The 20,753-nt window shown below is 40.0% G+C and overlaps 1 protein-coding gene across 3 annotated transcripts; it reads left to right on the forward strand.

Moving 5' to 3' along the window:
• The first annotated feature begins 215 nt into the window (after window positions 1–215).
• On the forward strand, window positions 216–18,858 carry LOC117714361 (uncharacterized). 3 transcript variants are annotated; one of them, XM_034511082.2, is made up of 7 exons: window positions 216–402; window positions 9,983–10,141; window positions 11,914–12,002; window positions 12,435–12,561; window positions 13,819–13,899; window positions 14,724–14,806; window positions 15,224–18,858. In XM_034511082.2, exons 2-7 carry the CDS (start codon window positions 10,000–10,002, stop codon window positions 17,078–17,080), a joined length of 2,379 nt encoding a protein of 792 aa, XP_034366973.1. In that variant the 5' UTR covers window positions 216–402; window positions 9,983–9,999; the 3' UTR covers window positions 17,081–18,858. The 3 variants fall into 3 exon arrangements, with proteins under 3 accessions (XP_034366973.1, XP_034366974.1, XP_034366975.1); XM_034511083.2 differs by lacking the exon at window positions 11,914–12,002 and having other exon boundaries at window positions 240–402; XM_034511084.2 differs by lacking the exons at window positions 216–402; window positions 9,983–10,141; window positions 11,914–12,002; window positions 12,435–12,561 and adding an exon at window positions 14,372–14,414 and having other exon boundaries at window positions 13,833–13,899.
• Window positions 18,859–20,753: the final 1,895 nt, after the last annotated feature.

A 20,753-nucleotide genomic window follows, 5' to 3' on the forward strand; every position in this document is an offset into this window, starting at 1 on the left:
ACGTCAGCCGCCCTCCACGGTCTCTTACGCTCCAGCTCTGGGTTGTGGGGTTCATTTTCCATCTCCGTGGTCGACAATCTGTATGAGACGCTGGTGATACCAACTAAGTAAATTCTTTCCCTGAACGTCTTCCAAACGGCCGGAGCAGGAGTAAGAACAGCTCCCACAGCCCCAGGCCGGAAGCGGAAGTACTGCCGGCAGTGTTACCTTCCGACTCTTCCGGCGCGGGCTCTAGGGTATGGAGTTCCTTTGCTCCTCAGAGGCGGTCCCCGCAGGCGAATAGGGAGAGGCGTGTCGGCCCCTCGGCGGCTGTACTTCCTCGGCCTGTGCGGGCCAGCGCGACCGGAACCTCCGCTGCGCGGTTGGGTCTCCGTCGTTATTTAAAGGAATTGGCTCGTTCAGGTGAGTGTGAGGTGAAAGCTGTTGAGAGGGCGTTGCCACCTTGTATTTACAGACGAATGTGTCATCAGCAAAACGGCACCCTCTTTGCACGCCCCTTATTTGTTTCCAACACTTAGTTACATTTGGGTAAAAAGCCATCTTTTTAGTTGTCGGTGTGGATGTAAACGCGAGTGTACTGGAAAAACAAAACAAAACTCCTTGAGTCATTCTAGCTGAACTTCTTAGGCCCTGCCCACAGGGATTCAAAACAAGGACCTGTAGGAGGAATGCGTGGAGACTATTGAAGTATTTCGGTTGATTTATTTCTGCAGAAAAATGTTTGGGTGGGTTGTGTTGATGAAGAAAAAAAATAGTCTCGCCTTAAAGGAAATAAAAGTTGATCCTGAACCAAATAATGACAAAGACCAGGGAATATGTGTTTCCCCAAATAACATGTTCCATTGTGGAAGTGGTTACTTGATTTATTAGTATTTTTATTTATTTTTCTGCTAACCAGGCTACACGGAAAGAGTGACATGATGTAACCCTGGCTGACCTGGAACTCCCAAAGTAGATCAGGCTGGTCTGGAACAGAGTCTGGCCTGGCTCTTTGTTCTGAATTCTTAGGATTAAAGGCAAAGATGATTACACCTGGCTACACGAACATTTTATAGTTCTAGGCCAAAAATCATAAATGAAAGCAATTTCAAAACGTTGGTGGGACCCTTGGGTAAAGCTGGGTTGTAACCAAGCAGGTGAAAAGCTACTACATGTTACCCTTTGAGCTGGTGGAAGCTGGTGTTCTGCTAAGACTACAGGATAAAGGTTTTCCCTGACAGTTGACGTTGTGTTAGGATAGATACAGAGGTGGGCGTTAGATGGTTATTAAGGAGACAAACATAGCCCCAGATGATTTTGGCTCTAGATCTGCAGCCATCATTAAGTTCTAATTATCCTAATTAGCCTCATAGGATTTTTGGTGTAAATGTGATCTTTTCTTTAAACTTTAATTTTGAACTGTTAATTTTAAAGGAAATAGTTTGAAGATTGCAATTTTAGTAATTGAGCTTTAAGTGTCTGGTAATACATTATAAAATAAAGAAATTAAAGACTAAGGATCAGTGGTTAAGAACCCTTGTTGTTCTTATAGAGGACCCAGGTTCTATTCCCAGTACCTATATAGTGGCTCACAGCCATCGTTAATTCCAGTCTCAGGGGATCTGACCCCCTCTTCTGATCTACATGGGCACCAGGCACATACATGGCACACAGACAGACATACAACCAAAACACTATACACATAAAACATGTGAATCAAAAAAATAAAGATGTTGAAAAATGTCATTAACATACATTTTTTTGTAGAAAGAGATTCTCTACATTGTTCAAAAATACAGTTTTGGTTGTTCTTGCTTTAATTCCCCATCAAAGGTGTTCCCCTGCCCCCATGTTTATTTTTATCATTTATTTGTTTTTGTCTGTATACTTGTATGAGCAAGTATGTGTGCTAGGAATTTCTTTATGAGGCCATGACTCCATCTTCTTTGGGGTATCTGCCCTTAAGCAGACTCAACAACTGTAAGTAGAACAGAGTAAACTTAGAAATCGTTGACAAAACTGACTGGTCAGAAGAATTAGTAACAGATTCAAGGCCTCTTTTTTTCAGTACACTTAGAGCTTTCTGAAAATGTTTAAAGATAGGGGTTCATACAGTCCTAGAGGAATAGAATTTAATAAATAGATTGACAAAAATAATCTTTTCTACTTAATAACAAATGATGAAATGATATAAGTTAAAGGAGTTAGTAACATTTGCTACTCATCAAAAGACTGGTTCAGATATTTTTTATTTGGAGCACTTTAAAAGTGCAGTTACTGCTAGTCTGTAAGCAGAATGCCATATATAAATGTGTTTGCTTTGGTGGAGACACTCTTTAGATTCTTTGAATTGAGGTTATGGTGCCGATAATAAAAATGCAATCTGTTCTATCTGTACTTTCTAATTATAACTGTCTTTGGAACCTCTGGACATGAAACAAAAAAATCAAACACATATCCTGAGACAAAATGATATAATCTGTACTTCTTGGATATCATTAGTTTGTCTTTGTTCTGTGAAACATGTATAAATAAAGAAGCAACCTGATTGCTAGTCAGTCAGAGCTGCAAGATTCCCCTAACCATTGCATATGACTTATTACTCCATTGGGGATTCCATATGTCCTTTTAGAAATCCTGTCAACTTCACTGGGCTGGACCCAGGCAGGAATGAAGTTCCTAAAGGTTGGTTAGTCCTGATGAACAGGTATTTAAGTGCTAGCATCCTAAAGCTTGTTATTTCTAACAGGCTTCATTAGCGTAATCATGTTTAGCCTCATTGTGTTTGGGATCTAGTCCTGTATAGTCTGCCTAGTGTTTGTGACCCAGCTCCATAGCACATCCTTTTCCTGTCCTTTCACCTTTTCTTGAAATAGCATCCTTTCTATAAGTCCTAGTTTTGAAAGTCAATTCTTTTCTAAGGGATGTCTTTTCCTCATTTGTAGTGAATTCAGTTTGTCCTAGAATTCCGAGCCAGCACCTATATTTTCAGTAAGGTCTCTTTGGGTGCTAGCATTTGGCCAGTTTTGATTAATCTACTGTGAATGTTGCTGTTGGAGACTAATAGCTTTGGTACAGTTTGGATAAAAAGAGTTACCCTTGGGCCGGGCTGGAGTGAGTGGGGCTGGAGGGAGAGGGAGAAGGGAAGGGGTGGGGAATAGCTACCCTCAAATCTCAGAGTATCCTATACAAGAGTCAGAGAGTAGAGAACACTCCTGGTAGGCAGAAGTCTGTGTGTGCCACAGGGCTTCCTAGAGCCTTCCATTCTGAGGGTAGTAGTTACATCACTTGGAAACTGTGTCCACCGAGTTACTCCTGTGACTGGAGTGCGTGTGATTGGTAAGTATGATTAGGTCTCATACTGTGGGATATCCAGCCACATGTAAAGGGAAAATGGTTATCAGGGCAGGTTATGCTGTGACAGGAAACACGGGCAGCTGCATTAGATTGGACATTATAGCTAGGAATTTGTTGTTTTTTTCTCATTTTCTACATCAGTGGCAATGCAGTAGTCTTAATTGGTTGAATCCAATTAGATTTTCTCTTTCCTTAGTGGGAAAAATTTCTGTTGCTTTGGGTATGAGAGTTATAGATCTAACTCTATGAAGGAAATTCCCTTGGGTATTTCTAAATTAGTACTCTTGCAGTCCGGAATTTATATTTATTGAAAGTATATTGAATTAATAAAGGCAACCCTTTTTCTGGATATAGTAAAAATGTTGAATCTTTCTAAGCATAAAAACTTGGTTTAAGCAAAATGTGAGGTTTGGGTAGAACACCAGGCACAATAAAGACACAGCTAAGAAAAGGGTGTAGAATAAAAGTTCCTAAAATTACCATTGTATCTATCGTCTAAGGAAAATTTCTGAAAAAAATGTTAGGTTTCTCAGAAAAATTCTAGAAGATGTATATATATGTAGATATGAGTTAGGATTTTGAGGCTGTTTACTTAGTAGCTCTTGGTTGATAACTCAGTCAAAGGTGAGTATCATCCATTCTTTCTGAAGTCCAGGGGATGTGTTCTCACGAAGAGTTGGTGCATGTTTGAGGTGGGAAATATGAATCCATGTGTCTGTTCCCTGAAATTTTGCAGCATAGGAGGTAGTAAAATAACCTGGTGAAGTCCTCCTTTCCGACATGGTTGAAGCGAGTCTTTGATGTAACGTCTTACATAGTAGAGGAAATCACCTGGTTTTAGTTCATTTAGTTCTTTGTCTCCTGGGAACTTCTCATTTGGATCCATTCAGAAGTTGATCTGGAAGTTGAGATTACACTAGCCCCTCTGTTGCCAGGCTCATTTTTGTTATTGTGGAGACATCTGAAAGGAGTTCAGAGCTAGAGTGGTCATCAAAACCAGGGCAGACTCTTGGGGCATTTGGTTCTATGTAATACAGCTCTTTATTAATCAAATTTACTCTTTGCTTCAGTGTTTGTTTTAGAATGTCTTAGGATTTTAACAATGGCTAATTATTGGGACAAATGGACAGCACCTAGTAATTCCAAGATTTGTTGACTATTTCAAATCAACTGGCCAGAAGTCATACATTCTGTCTCTACAGCATGGCATAGTCACACACCACTCCAACTGTGTGCCGACTGTCTGTGTAAATGGTAGCTATTTTGTGTTTTGCTAAATGACCTGCTCTAGTTAACATTATGAGTTCAGCCATTAGACAGATAAAATCCCAGGCATATGAGCGTTCTCAATTATGTCAGAAGTGGAGGTAACTGCATATTGTGCAGGAAAGTGTCCTTGTTCATTCGTAAATAAGAACCGTCAGTAAATGAAATCAGTTTTGTGTTTTCTGTAGGTGTTTCTAGCAGGCCTCTCCCAGGGAAAGAAGTATACCCGTTATTTGATTGCAGTTGGGTTTATCCTCTTCTAGTTCCATCTGGTAAAGGAAGTAAGGTGGCAGGATTAAGAGAGATGCAGTGTACCAGGGAAACATTGGGAGATGACAGCAGAAGTATTCCTAAGAAGTTAGATGAGCTACGTGTGGAGGTACACAGCTTTGATTCCAGCACTTGGGAGGCAGAGGTAGGTGGATTTCTGGGTTCAAGCCCAGCCTGGTCTACAGAGTGAGTTCTAGACTAGCCAGAGTCACTGAGTAATGTTGGATGTGATGAGAATTTAGCAAAAGTTCTACAAAACTAGGAACATGATGGTGATAGAAGAACATAAGGAAAATTGCTGTTTTTAGCAGAGGAGCAGGGCAGTAATGGACCTCATCCAGGGAGGGTGTTTCCTGGCTACTAGATCTAATTGGCGATTGAAACACACCAAGACTCTGTGTCTTTCCCCTTGTTTCTGAGTCACAAGCCAGTGCATTTTCTTCTTTTTCATGAATAAACAGGAAAAAGGAGAGATTATAATTTGGGTGTCCTAGGCCCGTGGCCTGGTTGAAGGCTGTATTTTGGGTCCTGGGTCTGGAGAGACAGGGCCGTAAGCCAACTCCAGAGCTAGCTTTACTGATAGAGGAGAACAGACTAAAACAAGTCTGTAATGTTGTCTACATCCAAAATACATTTAAATCTCCGAAAAATGAGCCTCGTGATTAAAGGGGGAAGAGATTAGAGCAAGCAGAGAGCAAAGAAGACTCAGATGAGAGCTGGGAGCAAAGAAGGCTGAGGAATAAGAGATTTTTGAGAGTGGAGAGTTTAGAGATACGAGATTTTGGGATTATTTGTGCAGTGGCAGAAGTTGTTACAGTCTGCAAGCATTGGCAATTGTGTGCCATTTTGTGGCCATGGAGCTGTACTGAGACCATGTCATTTGCAATAGGACAACTAGGTTTAGTGGAATCTGAGTATTGTGGGGTGTTCAGCAGTGAAGATTGCTCAGACATGGGTTTAAGCCAACAGAAAATCTTTATCAGCTCACCAGTGACTTCACTGGGTGTTTGGGATTTCAGTACAGCACTGAGCCTTACTTAGGGTGAGGTTGTAAGCTCAAACACCATGTCCTGGGTTGACATACTTCAGTTAACAAGAGCAGTTATCCAGAAGCAGAGCTACAGAAGCCAAAAGAGCAAGGTTTGTACATTTGGAGACTTTCCCAAAACTGTGAACTTTGAGGTTTAGGCCTTTGTTTTAGTTTTTGGCAGGTGGTGCTGTCTGCATGCTGAATGTTACAGCCTGAATGGTACATCCATCATGGAGTCAGTTGTGCTAAGTTAAGGTTTCAAGGTCTACTAAGGTCTGGGGGCCTGTTATATGAGTTCAAGGAGGAAAAGAGGTTAGAAGGTAGGTGAGTAATATACAGATGGTAGATTACATTTACTGATTTATGTATATTGAACTATCCCTTCACCTCTGGGGCTAAGTTTACCTGATTATGATGGATGATTTTTTTTTTTTGACGTGTTCCTGGATCTGATTTATAAGTATTTTACTGAGTTTTTTTCTATTTATGTTTATAAGGGGAATTGGTATGTCATTTTTTTTTCTTAGGTCTTTGGGTGTTTTAGGTTTCAGGGTAATTGAGGCCTTGGAAAAATAATTAGATACTGTTCCTTTAGTTTGCATTTTGTAGGATAATTTGAGGATTGTTGCTGTTAATTTTTCTTTGTAGGTCTGGTAGAATTCTGTGCTGAATCCATCTGGTCCTCGGCTTGTTTTAGTTGGTAGACTTTGAATTATTGCTTCTATTTCACTAGGGGTTATTGGTATGTTTAAATTGTTTATTTGATTTTGATTTAACTTTGGTAGGTTGCATATATCAGGAAATCCACCCATTTCTTTTAGGTTTTCCAGTTTGGTAGAGAGCAGATTTTTAGAGTATGTCCTTATGATGCTCTGGATTTCTTTTCATCGCTAGTTTTATTAATTTGGATCTTCTCTCTATGCCTTTTAGTTACTTTGGCTAAGGGTTTATCAATCTTAATGATTTTTCTTAAAGAACAACCTATTTATTTCATTGATTCTTTGTTTTGTTTGTTTCTATTTTATTTATTTCAGCCCTGAGTTGGGTTATTTCTTGCCATCTACTCCTTTTAGGTGTTATTCTAAACCTTTCAGGTGTGATGTTAAGGTAACTAATATGAAATATCACCATTTTTTTAAATGTAGGTACATAGTGCTGTGAACTTGCCTTTTAGATCTGCTCTCATGTTTCCCATAAGCTTGTATGTTGTGTTTTCATTTTGTTCAATTCTTTTTTTATTTATTCACCTTATATTGTGATCAGTGTTCCCCTTCTTTATCCCTCCCAAAGTCCCTCCTTCCCTTCTCTGACAGAGTGGAACTCCCCACCCCCTACCCCCGGGTATTCTCATACCCTGGCACAGCAAGTCTCTGTAGGGCTAGGCTCTTCCTCTCCCATTGAAACCATACAAGACAGTTGAGTTAGGAGAACTGATTCCACAGACAAGCAACAGCCATAGGGATATCCCCTACTCTAGTTGTTTGGGACCTGCAGGAAGACCTAGCTGCACATCTGCTACATAAGTGCAGGGTTTTGGTTGGGCCTAGGTCCAGCTGGTGTATGCTCTTTGGTTGGTGGTTCAGTCTCCGAGAGCCCCTAAGGGTCCAGGTTAGTTGACTGTTAGTCTTCCTGTGGAGTTCCTATCCCCTTGGGGGCCCTCAACCCTTCCTCCAACTTTTCCATAAAGAGTCCCCAAGGTCCATCTAATGTTTGGCTGTGGGTCTTTGTATCTGAGTCAGCTGCTGGGTGGAGCCTCTCAGGACAGCCATGCTAGGCTCCTGTCTGCAAGCATAATAGAGTATCGTTAATAGTGTCAGGGATAAGTGCTTGCCTATGGGATGAGTCTCTAGTTGGGCAGCTTATTGGTTGGACATTCCCTCAGTCTCTTCTCCATTCTCCACCCCTGCATTTCTTGTAGGCAGGATAAATTTTAGGTTGAAAGTTTTGTAGGTAGGTTGGTGTCCCAGTTGCTTCACTGGGGTTTCTGCCTGGCTACAGGAGGTAGCCTTTTCAGGCTCCATATCCCCACTGTTCTGAGTCTCAGCTAAGGTCACCCACAAGGTTCCTTGGGAGCCTCCCCATCCCAGGTCTCTGGCATGTCCTCAAGATGTCAGTCACCTCCAACCCCCAGTCTCCATCAGCTGCAGTTTTCTATCCATTCTCACGGCCCTCTGGCAATCTCCCCTGTCTCTCTCCACACTTGCTCCTGAAAACCCCTCCATTCCCCTCCCCATTCTCTTCTCCAACCCAATTCTGTCCCACTATCTGTCCCCTACAACTGTTTTATTCCCCCTTGTAAGTGAGATTCAAGCATCCTTGCTTGGGCCTTCTTTCTTGTTTAGCTTCTTTGGATCTGTGGAGTATAGTATGGGTATCCTGCACTTTATGGCTAATATCCATTTATAAGTGAGTACATACCACCCATGTCCTTTTGGGACTGGGTTACCTCACTCAGGATATTCTCGAGATCCATCCATTTGCCTGCAAAGTCACAATGCCTTTATTTTTAAAGGCTTAATAGTATTCGGTAGTGTAGATGTACCACATTTTCTTTATCCATTTTTCAGTTGAGGGACATCTAGGTTGTTAACAATTTCTGGCTATTATGAATAAAGCTGCTATGAACATAGTTGAACAAGTGTTCCTGTGGTATAGTGGGGTATCATTTGGGTACATTCCCAGGAGTGGTATAGCTGAGTCTTAAGGTAGAATGGTTCCCAGTTTTCTGGGATACTGCTAAATTGATTTCTAAAATGATTATATAAGTTTACATTCCTACCAGCAATGGAGGAGTGTTGTTCTTGCTCCACATCCTCTTCTGAGGTGACTCAAGCTTGACATAAAGCTAGCCAGCACACCTTCTGTGTGGTTTCTGCCCTCTGCTAGGAACAAAAGCATAAAGCTCAGAACAGGGCTCTGCTTATATACAACGACTCTCTTTGGTTTGCTAGTGCTTCAGATATAGTCTGACTTTCAGACCTTTTTTTTTATCTTTCAATTATATGTATGCATGTTTGTTTTTCATGGGTGTTTGTGCATGTGAATGCAGGTCCTGAGAAGAGAGTGTTGAATAAGCTGGAACTGGAGTTACAGGTGGTTGTGGTCCTCTTGACATGGGTTCTGGGAACCAAATTTTGGTCTTTTCACAAGATCAATACATCTCTTAATTGTTGAACTGTTTTTACAGCTCCTAATTGTTTTTTTCAAGCAGTGTAATTATTAATTATTGTTGTCTACTTTGTGTTTGTGTGTGTGTGTGTGTGTGTGTATGTGTGTTGTGAAGGTGAGTGTACCATGGTAAGCATGGAGAGGACAGAGGACAACTTTGTAGTGGGTTCTCTCTGTCTCCTCTCATGTGGATTGGAGGAATCAAGTTCAGATTGCCAGGATGTGCAGCAAGCATTTTACACACCGAGCCATCTTGGCAGCCCCCTAGTACAGACTTTTTGGTAAAACTTTACTGAAGCTGGCCATGATGGTGATAAATGCATACAATTCCAGTAACTGGAAAGTACTGGCAGGATAATGAGGGATTCAGGGACAGTCTCAGCTGTATATTTAGTAGGGAGCCAGCCTGGGCTGTAGGAAACAGTTCAGACTGGCAAAACAAACAAACAAACAAAACCCATATGATGTTCTGATTTTAATCTTTTGTTACAAAAGTAAGTGAGCCAGGTGTTAATTTCTAGAGTATTCTATATGGTGATGCCATCAAGGAGTGCCGTCTCCTATATCATAATTTAGGGTCAAAGTGCTTAAAGCTTTATCAGTTCATCTCTAAATAGATGATTAGAACAATTGCAACCCTGAATCTTTTTTCCTGAGTATAGTTTGTGTGTTTTATGATACTGCTTTTTACATTTATTTATTTAGTATATGTTATTGGATGGAGAAGAGCTCATGCCATAGCAGGAGTGTGGAGGTCAGAGGACAATGTTTTATTTTATCTTTTTTTATTCACTCACTTTACATCCTGTTCTTAACTAGTCAGGCATTTCTCCAGCCCATGTGTTATCATTTTTAGTGGCTTCTACCCATCAGAAAGAGAAAGAACTAATTATGATGCTTGTTGATTAATAGGTAATATTTGATGATGAATGATCCATGTCTTCAAGAATACAAGTAACACCATAGAGAGAGGAAAGATCACCAGTGGCTACTATGTGACGTGTCCTTCAAAATCTGGAAGGGAGTGTTCCAGTGTATTTCACCATCACCTTTACAGGATGGAAGCCATCAGTAAGTCTTGCTCATGCATTGTATATTCCTTGTACAGACAGAGTAAGTGTTGGTACTCTTGGCTTGAACAGTCATGCTTCCAGTTCAGGGCTGCTTCTGTTGTTTGAATATGAAATTACCCCAATGACTTACTGGAACCCTTGGTTCCCAGCCTATTGTGCTATTTGGAAAAGGTGTAGAACTTTCAGGAGGTGGAGCTTTGCTGGAGGAAGTGGCTCAATGTTAGGTGGGCCTTGAAGTTTTATAGGCCAGTCCAACTTCCTGGTTCATTCTCTGTTTCCTGACTGCTGATGCAATGCAGTCAGCCAGCCTCCCACTCCTGCTGCCATGCCTTCCCATATAGAGAGAATTGAAGATCACCACTGGCCACTTATGTGTATAAACTGCCTAGATGTGTCCCTCACATTCTGGAAGAGAGTGTTCCAGTACATTTCAAGGATTACATCCCCTTGAACTATAAGCCATAATAGGCTCTCTCTTAAGTTGTTTCTCTTTTATCTTTTAAAAGATTTATTTATTTGATTATTTTCTGTATGTGTTTTGCCTGCATGTATGCATGTCTTAGTCAGGGTTTCTATTCCTTCACAAACATCATAACCAAGAAGCAAGTTGGGGAGGAGAGGATTTATTCAGCTTACACATTCATATTATTGTTCATCATCAAAGAAAGTCAGGACTGGAACTCACACAGGTCAGGAAGCAGGAGCTGATGCAGAGGCCATGGAGGGATGTTACCTACTGGCTTGCTTCCTGTGGCTTGCTTAGCTTGCTCTCTTATAGAACCCAAGACTACCAGCCCAGGGATAGCATCACCCACAATGGGCCCTCCTGCCTTGATCACTAATTGAGAAAAATACCTTACAGCTGAATCTCATGGAGGCATTTCCTCAACTGAAGCTCTTTTCTCTGTGATAACTCCAGCTTGTGTCAAGTTGACACACAAAACCAGCCAGTACAGTGACCATGGACCAATGTGTGCTTGATGCTTGTGGAGATCATAAGAGGGCATTAGATCTGGAACTGGAATTCTAGATGGTTGTGAACTACTTTGTAGGTGCTAGGAACTAAACACAGGTCCTCTATAAGAGCAAAAGTGCTCTTAACAACTGAGCCATCACTCCAGCCCCCAAAGTTACTCCTTGTTGAGTATTTTTTAATCATAGCAATGAGAAATAACTAATACAGATGCTGAAGTCGGCAAGAGTTGCTGAAGTTGTTTGTTTTATAAGCCAGCTTGCTGATATGTGTACTTTGGTCATGGGTGCTACTTGATTTCATCCATGAGTTATTCCACCATGGGCAGGTAATAGGCCATATTTCTAGTCTTACTGGTCTTTACCTGTAAATGAGACTGATATTCTTGTCCTCAAGGGCAGTGTGGCTCACCATTCCTTTTTCTTAGTTTGATTGCTTTGGCACTGTGTGGTAGTCCTATATACGTACGTACGTGTGTGTGTGTGTGTGTGTGTGTGTGTGTGTGTGTAGGGAAAGACAGAGGGGGAAGGAGGATGGAGGGAGGGAGGGAGAGAGAGAGGCGCATGTGCACAAACACACACACACACACACACACACACACACGGGGGCCATGCATGAGAGAGAGAGAGAGAGAGAGAGAGAGAGAGAGAGAGAGAGAGAGACAGAGAGAGACAGATTGATTGATTGATTTCCTGTGTTGGACTCTATGAGAATTTTGACCTAGGATAGAATGACATTCATGTATGTAAATCTGAGAATTATGTATAACTCCAGTTTCTTTTTCTTTTTCCTACTAGGTTTATTTTCTAGGAACCCAGGCTACTTTGATAATGAAAAGACAGAGATGGAAAAGAGAGTGTCTAACTGCTGGACAAGTAGTTACCAGGTGTGACTAAAGTATATCTTGCCGTTACACTCGTCAGGCTGACACATTTCCATGTAGGCAGACTTTTTTCTCCAGAGCTTCTGGAAGTAAATAAAACCTCACTCAAGGACTGATTAGTTGTATTTCTTCATGACTATCTATAAGCCAGAATAAATCCTTTCTCCTTGAAGTTGCTTCTTGCCATATATTTTATCAGATCAATGAGAAAAGTAAAGTTTTATATTGGTTTACGATTATTGTGAACATCACTTCAGCATTTCAGTTATTTGTAATTGATCTTCATCTTCAGGACATTGACTGTTTATTTCTGGTTTTACTGAGCTCTGCTGGAGAACTCTCAACTCTGTGGAGGCGTTCAGTCCCTGTCCTCAGTCTCCTTTGACCTAGGATAGAGATGTTAGTTGGCTCAAATCCAAGTGTGTGTGATTGTAGGAGCCAGTGACCTTTGAGGATGTGGCTGTAGACTTCACCCAGGAGGAGTGGATTTTATTGGACACAAAACAAAGGAACCTATACAGAGAGGTGACTCTGGAGAACTACCAGAACCTGGCTTCAGCAGGTGAGGTTCCTCATTCCCTGAAGATGCTTCTAACAACCAACAATATGGATATTTTTCTAATTACGTTTTATTATTTTATGGTGTGTGTTTCTGTGTATTATAGTTCACAAATGGAGTTCAGGGACAACTTTTGGGAGTCATCTCTCATTCCACCATGTGAGTTTTAGGGATGAAACTTAGGTTGTCATGCTTGGCAGCGAGCCCCTTTACCTGCTGAGCCATTGCAGCTATGACTTTTCCGTGTTTTAGAATTGGTGATGGCAGCTCTAAGGACAGTTGCAACTAACAGAGGGCTGGATGTGGTGGTGCACGCCTTTAGTTCCAGTACTAGGGAGGCAGAGGCAGAAGCATCTCTGTGCATTTGAATATATAGAGACTCTCTCAAAAAGCAAAATAAGCAAAAGCAGGAGAGGAGAGGCGGGCAGGGTAGGGTCGTGGGGCAGAGGGAAAGAAAAAGAGGTCTTATCTTCTGTCCTATTATGTTCTCATCTGCCCTGTTGTGTCTTAAGACACACTTCTGAAATCACCAGTGTTGCTATTGTGCTCCATTAAAAGGAAATTATCAGACTATCTTTGCCAAACTGAATCAGAAATACTGTTTGGGGTCCTAGTCATGTCTGTTTTAAGAGTACTTCCATATGATTTGGATGCACTGCATTATTTAACTACTAATGTAACTTTTTTTCTCCATGATAACAAAGATCTTGTGGATATGGTGGCCCATGCCTTTCATCTTAGTACTCCAGGAAGTACAGACAGGCTTATCTGAGTTCAAGGCCAGCCTAGTCTACAGAGTTTTAGGACAGTCAAGACCACACAGTGGAAACCTGTCTCACTTTTACTTCCTTTTATATTTGATTATGTTTGATTAGTGCTTAAAAGTGTTCTGTTCACATTTATTTTTTTGTTTTGTCATGGTGTATATCTAAAAGTTAGTAGGCAATTAGTGGGAGTCAGTTTGTTCTTTCTACCATGTCCCAGGCATGTAAACAGGTGGTCAGGCTTAGTGGCCAGCATTTTACCTGGTGAGCCATCCAACTGGCCCAGTATTAGTGTTTTGTCTTGTCTTTGTAACTATCACTTTATTCTTTAAAGGTATGAAGTCAGTACCTACCAACACATAAAAGGGCTGTTTACATATTGGGGTCTTTAGCAGTATTTCATTGCTGTCATTGGAACTGAAGTTTCTAAGTCATAGAAAGGTATACCCTTTCTTGCTTGATCCGCTTTCACAAATGCATCTTTCCTCATGTGTAGGATGTCAGCTCATCAAATCCAGATCCAGCTCTTGTTTGGAGGCTGAAGAGTTGAGAGTAGTCAAGAGAAGAGTTCACCAAGGTAAATCTTGGGAGTTCAGTCTATTTGGAATACAGTAGGACCCTCTTCCCTCTTCTGTGGCTGGCACAAAGGCAAGATAAGCAAGTGCTCTACCACTAAGGTATATTACCAAGAAGAGAAAACTTTAGTCAGAAGGCTGAGACCATAGGATATGAATGTTTTATGAGATCTTCATACCTCTAAACTATTACTTTCCATCTACTTAGACTTTTTTACAATCTCAATTGTCCAAATCTTTCTTTCTTTTTCTTCCTAATAATACTGTTTCTGTTTACCAGGGCACTTAAATTTCAGAGTAAATGATTTCTAAGTTTTGGCTGCCTATTCTCTTTATAATTTTATTATGTTTATGTTATTATCATTATTGTTATTGACTGCTGGATTCAAGACCTTTTACAAATATTTATTATTGCTGTTTAATTTGTATGTGTGTGTGTGGGCATGTGAGTTCATGTGTGCCATGTGTATGCAGGTGCCTGTGGTGGCCAGAAGAGGAACTGGAGTCACAAGTGGTTGTGAGTGGTCTGATTTGGGTGGTGGGGACTGGATCTGGGTGATTTATTTATTTGTTTATTTATTTGTTTATTTATTTGACCAGTAAGTGTTAACCTCTGAGCCATCTCTCCAGCCCTCAGGGACTCTTTTATTCTGACATGAACCTGAATCCTCAGTCTGTAAAATCTTAGACATAGCCGAGTTGTTAACATTTAAGAGCTTTGTTTTTAGTTTGTTTAATATGAAAACAAATTAAAATGAGATATATTATTAATGTTTCTATTTAAACGTGGAATCACTTACATGTTTTTGTTGTTATTTAACTTCAGAATGGGCTATACAACTTAACACCAGAGGGACAATGTCTCAGCAGGATATTTTTCAGTTAAAAATGTCAAGTGAGATACAACTGGTAAGAGTCACAAGAGATATTTCATATTTTTTCATTGAAATAGACTGGGTATTTCATATAATTTCATCAAAATGTTTACAGATAAAGAGGTATTAAAGAGAAATCGCCTACGTCCACAGGAGTAGTGTCTAGAAAGATGTCCTAATCATAGTTTGAAATCTGAGTTCCCGTTAGCACATATTCTTACCTATAGCCGTAGGCTTTTAAAACAATTTCCTGGAAGCACAGGAAGCCTTTCAGAATTAGAACAGATGACATAAGATTCTTGCAGTAGATTTTTCATTCCCATTGAGTGAAATGCATGTAATTAAAGTGGGAAACCATCATCCCCATCACGTTCTTGTCTTTAGATAAGTGAAGTATACTAATATATTTGAAAAAATTTTAGTATCATCTTCTTATTTTTTTAATCAACAGTCAAATAGCCATAATGGAAAGGAACTCTGTGACTTTATGCCACCTGGAGAAATCGTCAAAGAACCTTCATGCAGTCTGACACACATAGGTACTGAGAACACAGGGAACATTTATGATTGTATTCAGTATGGGCAAGTCTTTCCTACTCGGCCTAAGGAGACCTCTGTAGACAATGGTCCTGAATTATGCCAGTATGGAAAAGACTTCAGTATGATTGCAAGTACTGCTTACCAGACAACATGTGTACAAAACAAATGCCTTGAATCCAGTGAATTTCAGCAAGTCTTTGATAGTCAGTCATCTCTTCAGAGGACTGGGAGAAGTCACAGTGAAGACAAACTCTTTAAATGGGTACAGTGTGGTGATACTTTTAGCTCTGCTATGAGTCATGCTGACAGTGCTCAAACATACACTGGGAAAAAATCCTATGAATGTAAGGAATGTGGGAAAAGTTTTAAATATTCTGCCAACCTTAATATTCATATGCGTACTCACACTGGGGAGAAACCTTATCAATGTAAGGAATGTGGGAAAGCCTTTTCTAGGTGTTATCCACTAACTCAGCACTTAAAAACTCACACTGAAGAGAAGCCCTTTGAATGTAAGGTTTGTGGAAAATGCTTTAGAAATTCCTCCTGTCTTAATGATCACTTTCGGGTTCACACTGGAATAAAGCCCTATAAATGTAAGGACTGTGGCAAAGCCTTCACAGGGCGTTCTGGCCTCAGTAAACATTTACCAACACATACAGGAGAGAAGCCTTATGAATGTAAGGAGTGTGGGAAAGCCTTCCCTTCCACCTCAGGCCTTATTAAACATATGAAAAGTCACATGGGAGAGAGACCCTTTGAATGTGATCATTGCGGGAAAGCCTTTGCTTCTTCCTCAACCCTTATTATACATTTGAGAATACACACTGGAGAGAAGCCCTTTGAGTGTAAAGTATGTGGGAAAGCCTTCACTTGTTCTTCTTATCTTCGAATTCACATGCGGACTCACACTGGAGAGAAGCCCTATGTATGTAAGGAGTGTGGCAGAGCCTTCACTGAGCGCACAAGCCTTACTAAACATTTACGAACACACACTGGAGAAAATCCCTTTGAGTGCAATGTGTGTGGAAAAGCATTTGCATGTTCTTCCTACCTTCATAATCACATACGAACTCACACTGGAGAGAAACCCTATGTATGTAAGGAATGTGGAAAAGCCTTCACTGTTTCTTCACATCTAAGTAAACACGTAAGAATTCACACAGGAGACAAACCCCATAAGTGTAAGGAGTGTGGGAAAGCATTCACTGTGCGCTCTGGTCTTACAAAACACATACGAACTCACACTGGGGAGAAGCCCTACAATTGTAAAGACTGTGGGAAAGCCTTCACTACATCCTCAGGCCTCCTTGAGCATATAAGAAGTCACACAGGAGAGAAGCCATACGAATGTGACCAGTGTGGAAAGGCCTTTGCTTCTTTCTCCTATCTTATTGCACATTTGAGAATTCACACTGGAGAGAAGCCCTTTGAGTGTAACGAGTGTGGAAAAGCATTTACATGTTCCTCCTACCTTCATATTCACATGCGAACTCACACTGGAGAGAAACCCTATGACTGTAAGGAGTGTGGGAAAACGTTTGCTGTTTACTCTCATCTAAGTAAACATGTAAGAACTCACAGTGGAGAGAAAGCCTATGCATGTAAAAGTGATGGAATAGCTTGCAGTCGTTCTCATCTTACAGAACACATAAAAAATCTTGAGATAAATTCTTTGGTTGGAGGAAATGAAGAGACTGCTTTAAGAAGTTCTGTTGTTTTAGCAGTGCATCCAGATTCACAGTGGCAAGAGAGCTTATCAGTGTAAGCCATTTGTAAAGGGATTATATCCTAGTTGACTTCAAAGACATGAAAGAAATCATGTTGCAAAGATGCCTCATGAACTCAAAGAATGAGAAAGTGTTCAGAATGTTAAAACCCAGCTCACACAAACCCACTTTGAAGCTTCCCAAAGTCAGAAAAATGGAAAGCCTTCACTGTTTCTACGGCTTTTTATAAGTATGTGAGAGAAACTCTAATTGTAAACTCTGTTTACAATGTGGAAAATTGTATTTCTGCTCAGTTCTTTGAAGATTACTCACAGTACCACAGTGGAGGACTTTGTGAAAGTACGAAATGTTGGAAAGTAATTATTGACATTAGTCATCAACATTCAATAAAGGGGTTCACATTTGGGAAACTTTATGTATAGGATATGGGGATTGTTTGTGTGTCTTAAGATCTTGTATACTAGCAGAAACAGCTTTCTTGGTGGTTTTATAAGCTTATTTTGGCCATTTATTGCATTTTCAATATTTGAGATTTTTAAATATTTGCACATAATGATGAAATAATTTTAAGATGTACAAGATTCTATGGAATATACCATGAAACAATTATTAGGCTAATTAAAATGTGATACATTAATTTGGTTTTATTATTATGAAGCACTTTTTACTATCTCAGAAATTTCAGATAATGCACATTATTGACTGTATTCACTAATTGTACTTTTAAGTTGCTCATTTTATAACTGAAAGTTTATAACCTTTAACAATAACTCATAAACATTCACTTGTTAAAGACAGGCTCTCACTGTTTAGCTCTGGAACTCACTGTGTAAACTAACCTGGCTTTGAACTCACAGAGATCCTCTGCTTCCCAAGTGCTGGGATTAAATGCATATATTGCCATGCCCAACTACACTCCATATTTAAATAAGATAATATATTGTTTTTAGTTTTTGTGTGTCTGGCTTATTTTCACATAACAAACCGTTTTCAAATTTCATCTCTACTGTCTTGCATGACAGACTTTTCTTTAAAAAAGGGGGGTAGACATTCTTTTTATGCACAGACTCAAAGTATTTGTATGTATGTGTGTATGTGTTGTGTGTTTGCATGTGTCTCTGTATGTATGAATGTGGCCTCTATGGCTAAGAAACTTGGGTTTCATCCTAGCTTTCCACTTGTAGGCAGAGTCAATTCCTCATCTCCCCAGCCCCTCTGAGAGTTTCCCTACACAAAAGAACACTTGGGTTGTTTACACACTTTATTGTTGGCACTGCTACATTGAACATAGATTACAAATATCTCTTTAAGCATTCCTTGAGTGTATGGTCATAATCAGTTTGTTGGAGTATTTTGTCACTATAGTTATGGTTTTATTAGGAGTTTTGATGCTGTTTCCCAGATAGATCTACCAATCTTCTATTCAGATTGGAAATATATAAAAACAGTTTTGTCTTTATTATTTACATGCCATTTATTTTTTTCTTATTTAAGTGGCTCAAACTTGCAGTATTCTGATGAACATAAGTTCCAAGCAGGGACATCGTTGTTCTTGATCTTAAAGGAAAGGCTCTGAACGTTCATTGGGTATGATGACAGCCACTGGCTTGTCATACATATATAGCCACTAGCAAATTAAGGTGCAGTCATTTCTGTATCCAACTTGTTGAGAGTATCATGCAAGAATGTTGAGTTTTTAAGTGCCTTTTATATTTGTAACTTTTTCTATGGTAATTTTCTTATTCTGTTATGTGATATGTGACACCTGATTATTGCATATGTTGAATAAACATTGCATTATAGGTGTAAATCAAAATCACAGTGCATGATCATTTTGTAAAATAGGTGCTTTAAATGTGATGATTGAATTTATCTATCAAAAGACAGACACGGACTGACAAGATGGCTCACTGATTAAAGGCACTTGTCACTAAGCCTGACAGCCTGAGTTTGAGTCCCAAAATACACATGATAGAAGGAAAGAACTGATTCTTGCAGATTATCCTCTGGCCTCCACATTCATGACACACATGAGCATAAACGTCACAAAATAAATAAATGTAAAAATAAGACATGAAGAATCCTTAGGCTACTCTGGACAGGGAAGCAGGTAGGCTAACTGCAGATTGTCACCTTTCCCTCTGCTTCTCCAAATCCAATACCCCAGTCCATCGCAGCCCTACAGCAGATCATCTGCCATGGCCTGCCTTCCTCCCAACCCTCATCTCCAGTGGATCACACAGATCTTCCCCTTCAAACTTCCCTTCCCCCAGGTATTGCTTTACCCCAATCTTCAACTCCAGCAGGCCACTCCCTGGGAACCTGTAGGCCACTCCAGCCAACAAGGCAGGTAGGCTTACTGAAGATCTTCACCTCTCCCTCTGTGCCTCCAAATCCAATCCCCTAGTCTCATCCCTAGTTTTGTGGCAGACCCCTACTACTGCCTTTCCTCATTCACAGTTAAGCAGATTCTGGAAGAACACTGCACCTTTCTCCTGTGAACCATTTTAGTTCCTCTTCCTGGAAAATCCTCACTTCTAAGAAGCTCCCAATACCTAGAAATATGTTTGACCTGGATCCCCTGTGGCCACACTTATTAGGATACCAGGAGAATCTTCTACTAGGCAACACAGAGCCGCCACACTCTCCTAAGTATGAGGGAAGGCAGAAGAAACCAAGGAACAAAACACCCATCCAATAAAGAAAAGATCAGTTATCAACACCTAGAATTATAATCTCCCCAGACTGATTCCTAGAAACCAGCATAAAAACACAATAACAGCTAGGATGTGTTTCCACTAGAGCCCAGAAATTTTACTATAGTAGGCCCTGACTACTGTACCATAGCTGAAGCACAAGAAAAAGACCCATAAAATATCATACTATGAATGTGATAAAGGCTCTTAAGGAGGAAACGAATAAATTCCACTAAGAAATTTATGAAAATACAAATAGTTAAAGATATGAATAAAATAGTTTAAGAACTGAAAGTGGAAATAGAATCAATAAAGAAAACCCAAACTGAGGAAAACCAGGAAGTGAAACATTTAGGCACTAACAGGAACCTCAGGCAAGCATCACTAGTAGAGTACAAGAGAGGAACGTAAATCTCAGTCATTGAAGACATGGTAAAAGAAATAGATACATTGGTCAAAGACAGTGTTAAATCTATAAAACTCAAAACACTTAAACATCTAGGAAATCTAGGAATAATAAGAACAGAGGGAAGAAAAGAAACCCAGTTCAATGGCTCAGAAAATAATACAATTATAGAAGAAAATTTCTATAACATAAAGGAGATGCCTATCAAGGTACAAGAAACATACAGAACACAAATAGTCTGGGCCAGAAAAGGAAACCCCTTTGGCATATAATAATCAAAACACTAAACTTAAAAAACAATACAATAAGCTGCAAGAGGAAACAAAGAGACAACATATAAAGACACATTTATTAGAATCACACCTGTTATCTCAATAAAGACTCTAAAAGCACCAGAAGGGGCCTGGTTGAAGGGCTGCATACTCTTAGCAGACCACAGATACCATCCCAGTCTACTATATGCAGAAAACATTAATTCACCATAGATAGAAAATGAGACATTCCATGATAAAACCAAGTTAAATATCTGTCTACAAAGGCAGTCCCACTTGAGTTGAGCCTCAACTCAAGTGTAAGGATGTTAACTACAAAACCCACAAGGAATAAATG

The sequence above is a fragment of the Arvicanthis niloticus genome, chromosome 8, assembly GCF_011762505.2.
Source record: "Arvicanthis niloticus isolate mArvNil1 chromosome 8, mArvNil1.pat.X, whole genome shotgun sequence".
Lineage (NCBI taxonomy): Eukaryota > Metazoa > Chordata > Mammalia > Rodentia > Muridae > Arvicanthis > Arvicanthis niloticus.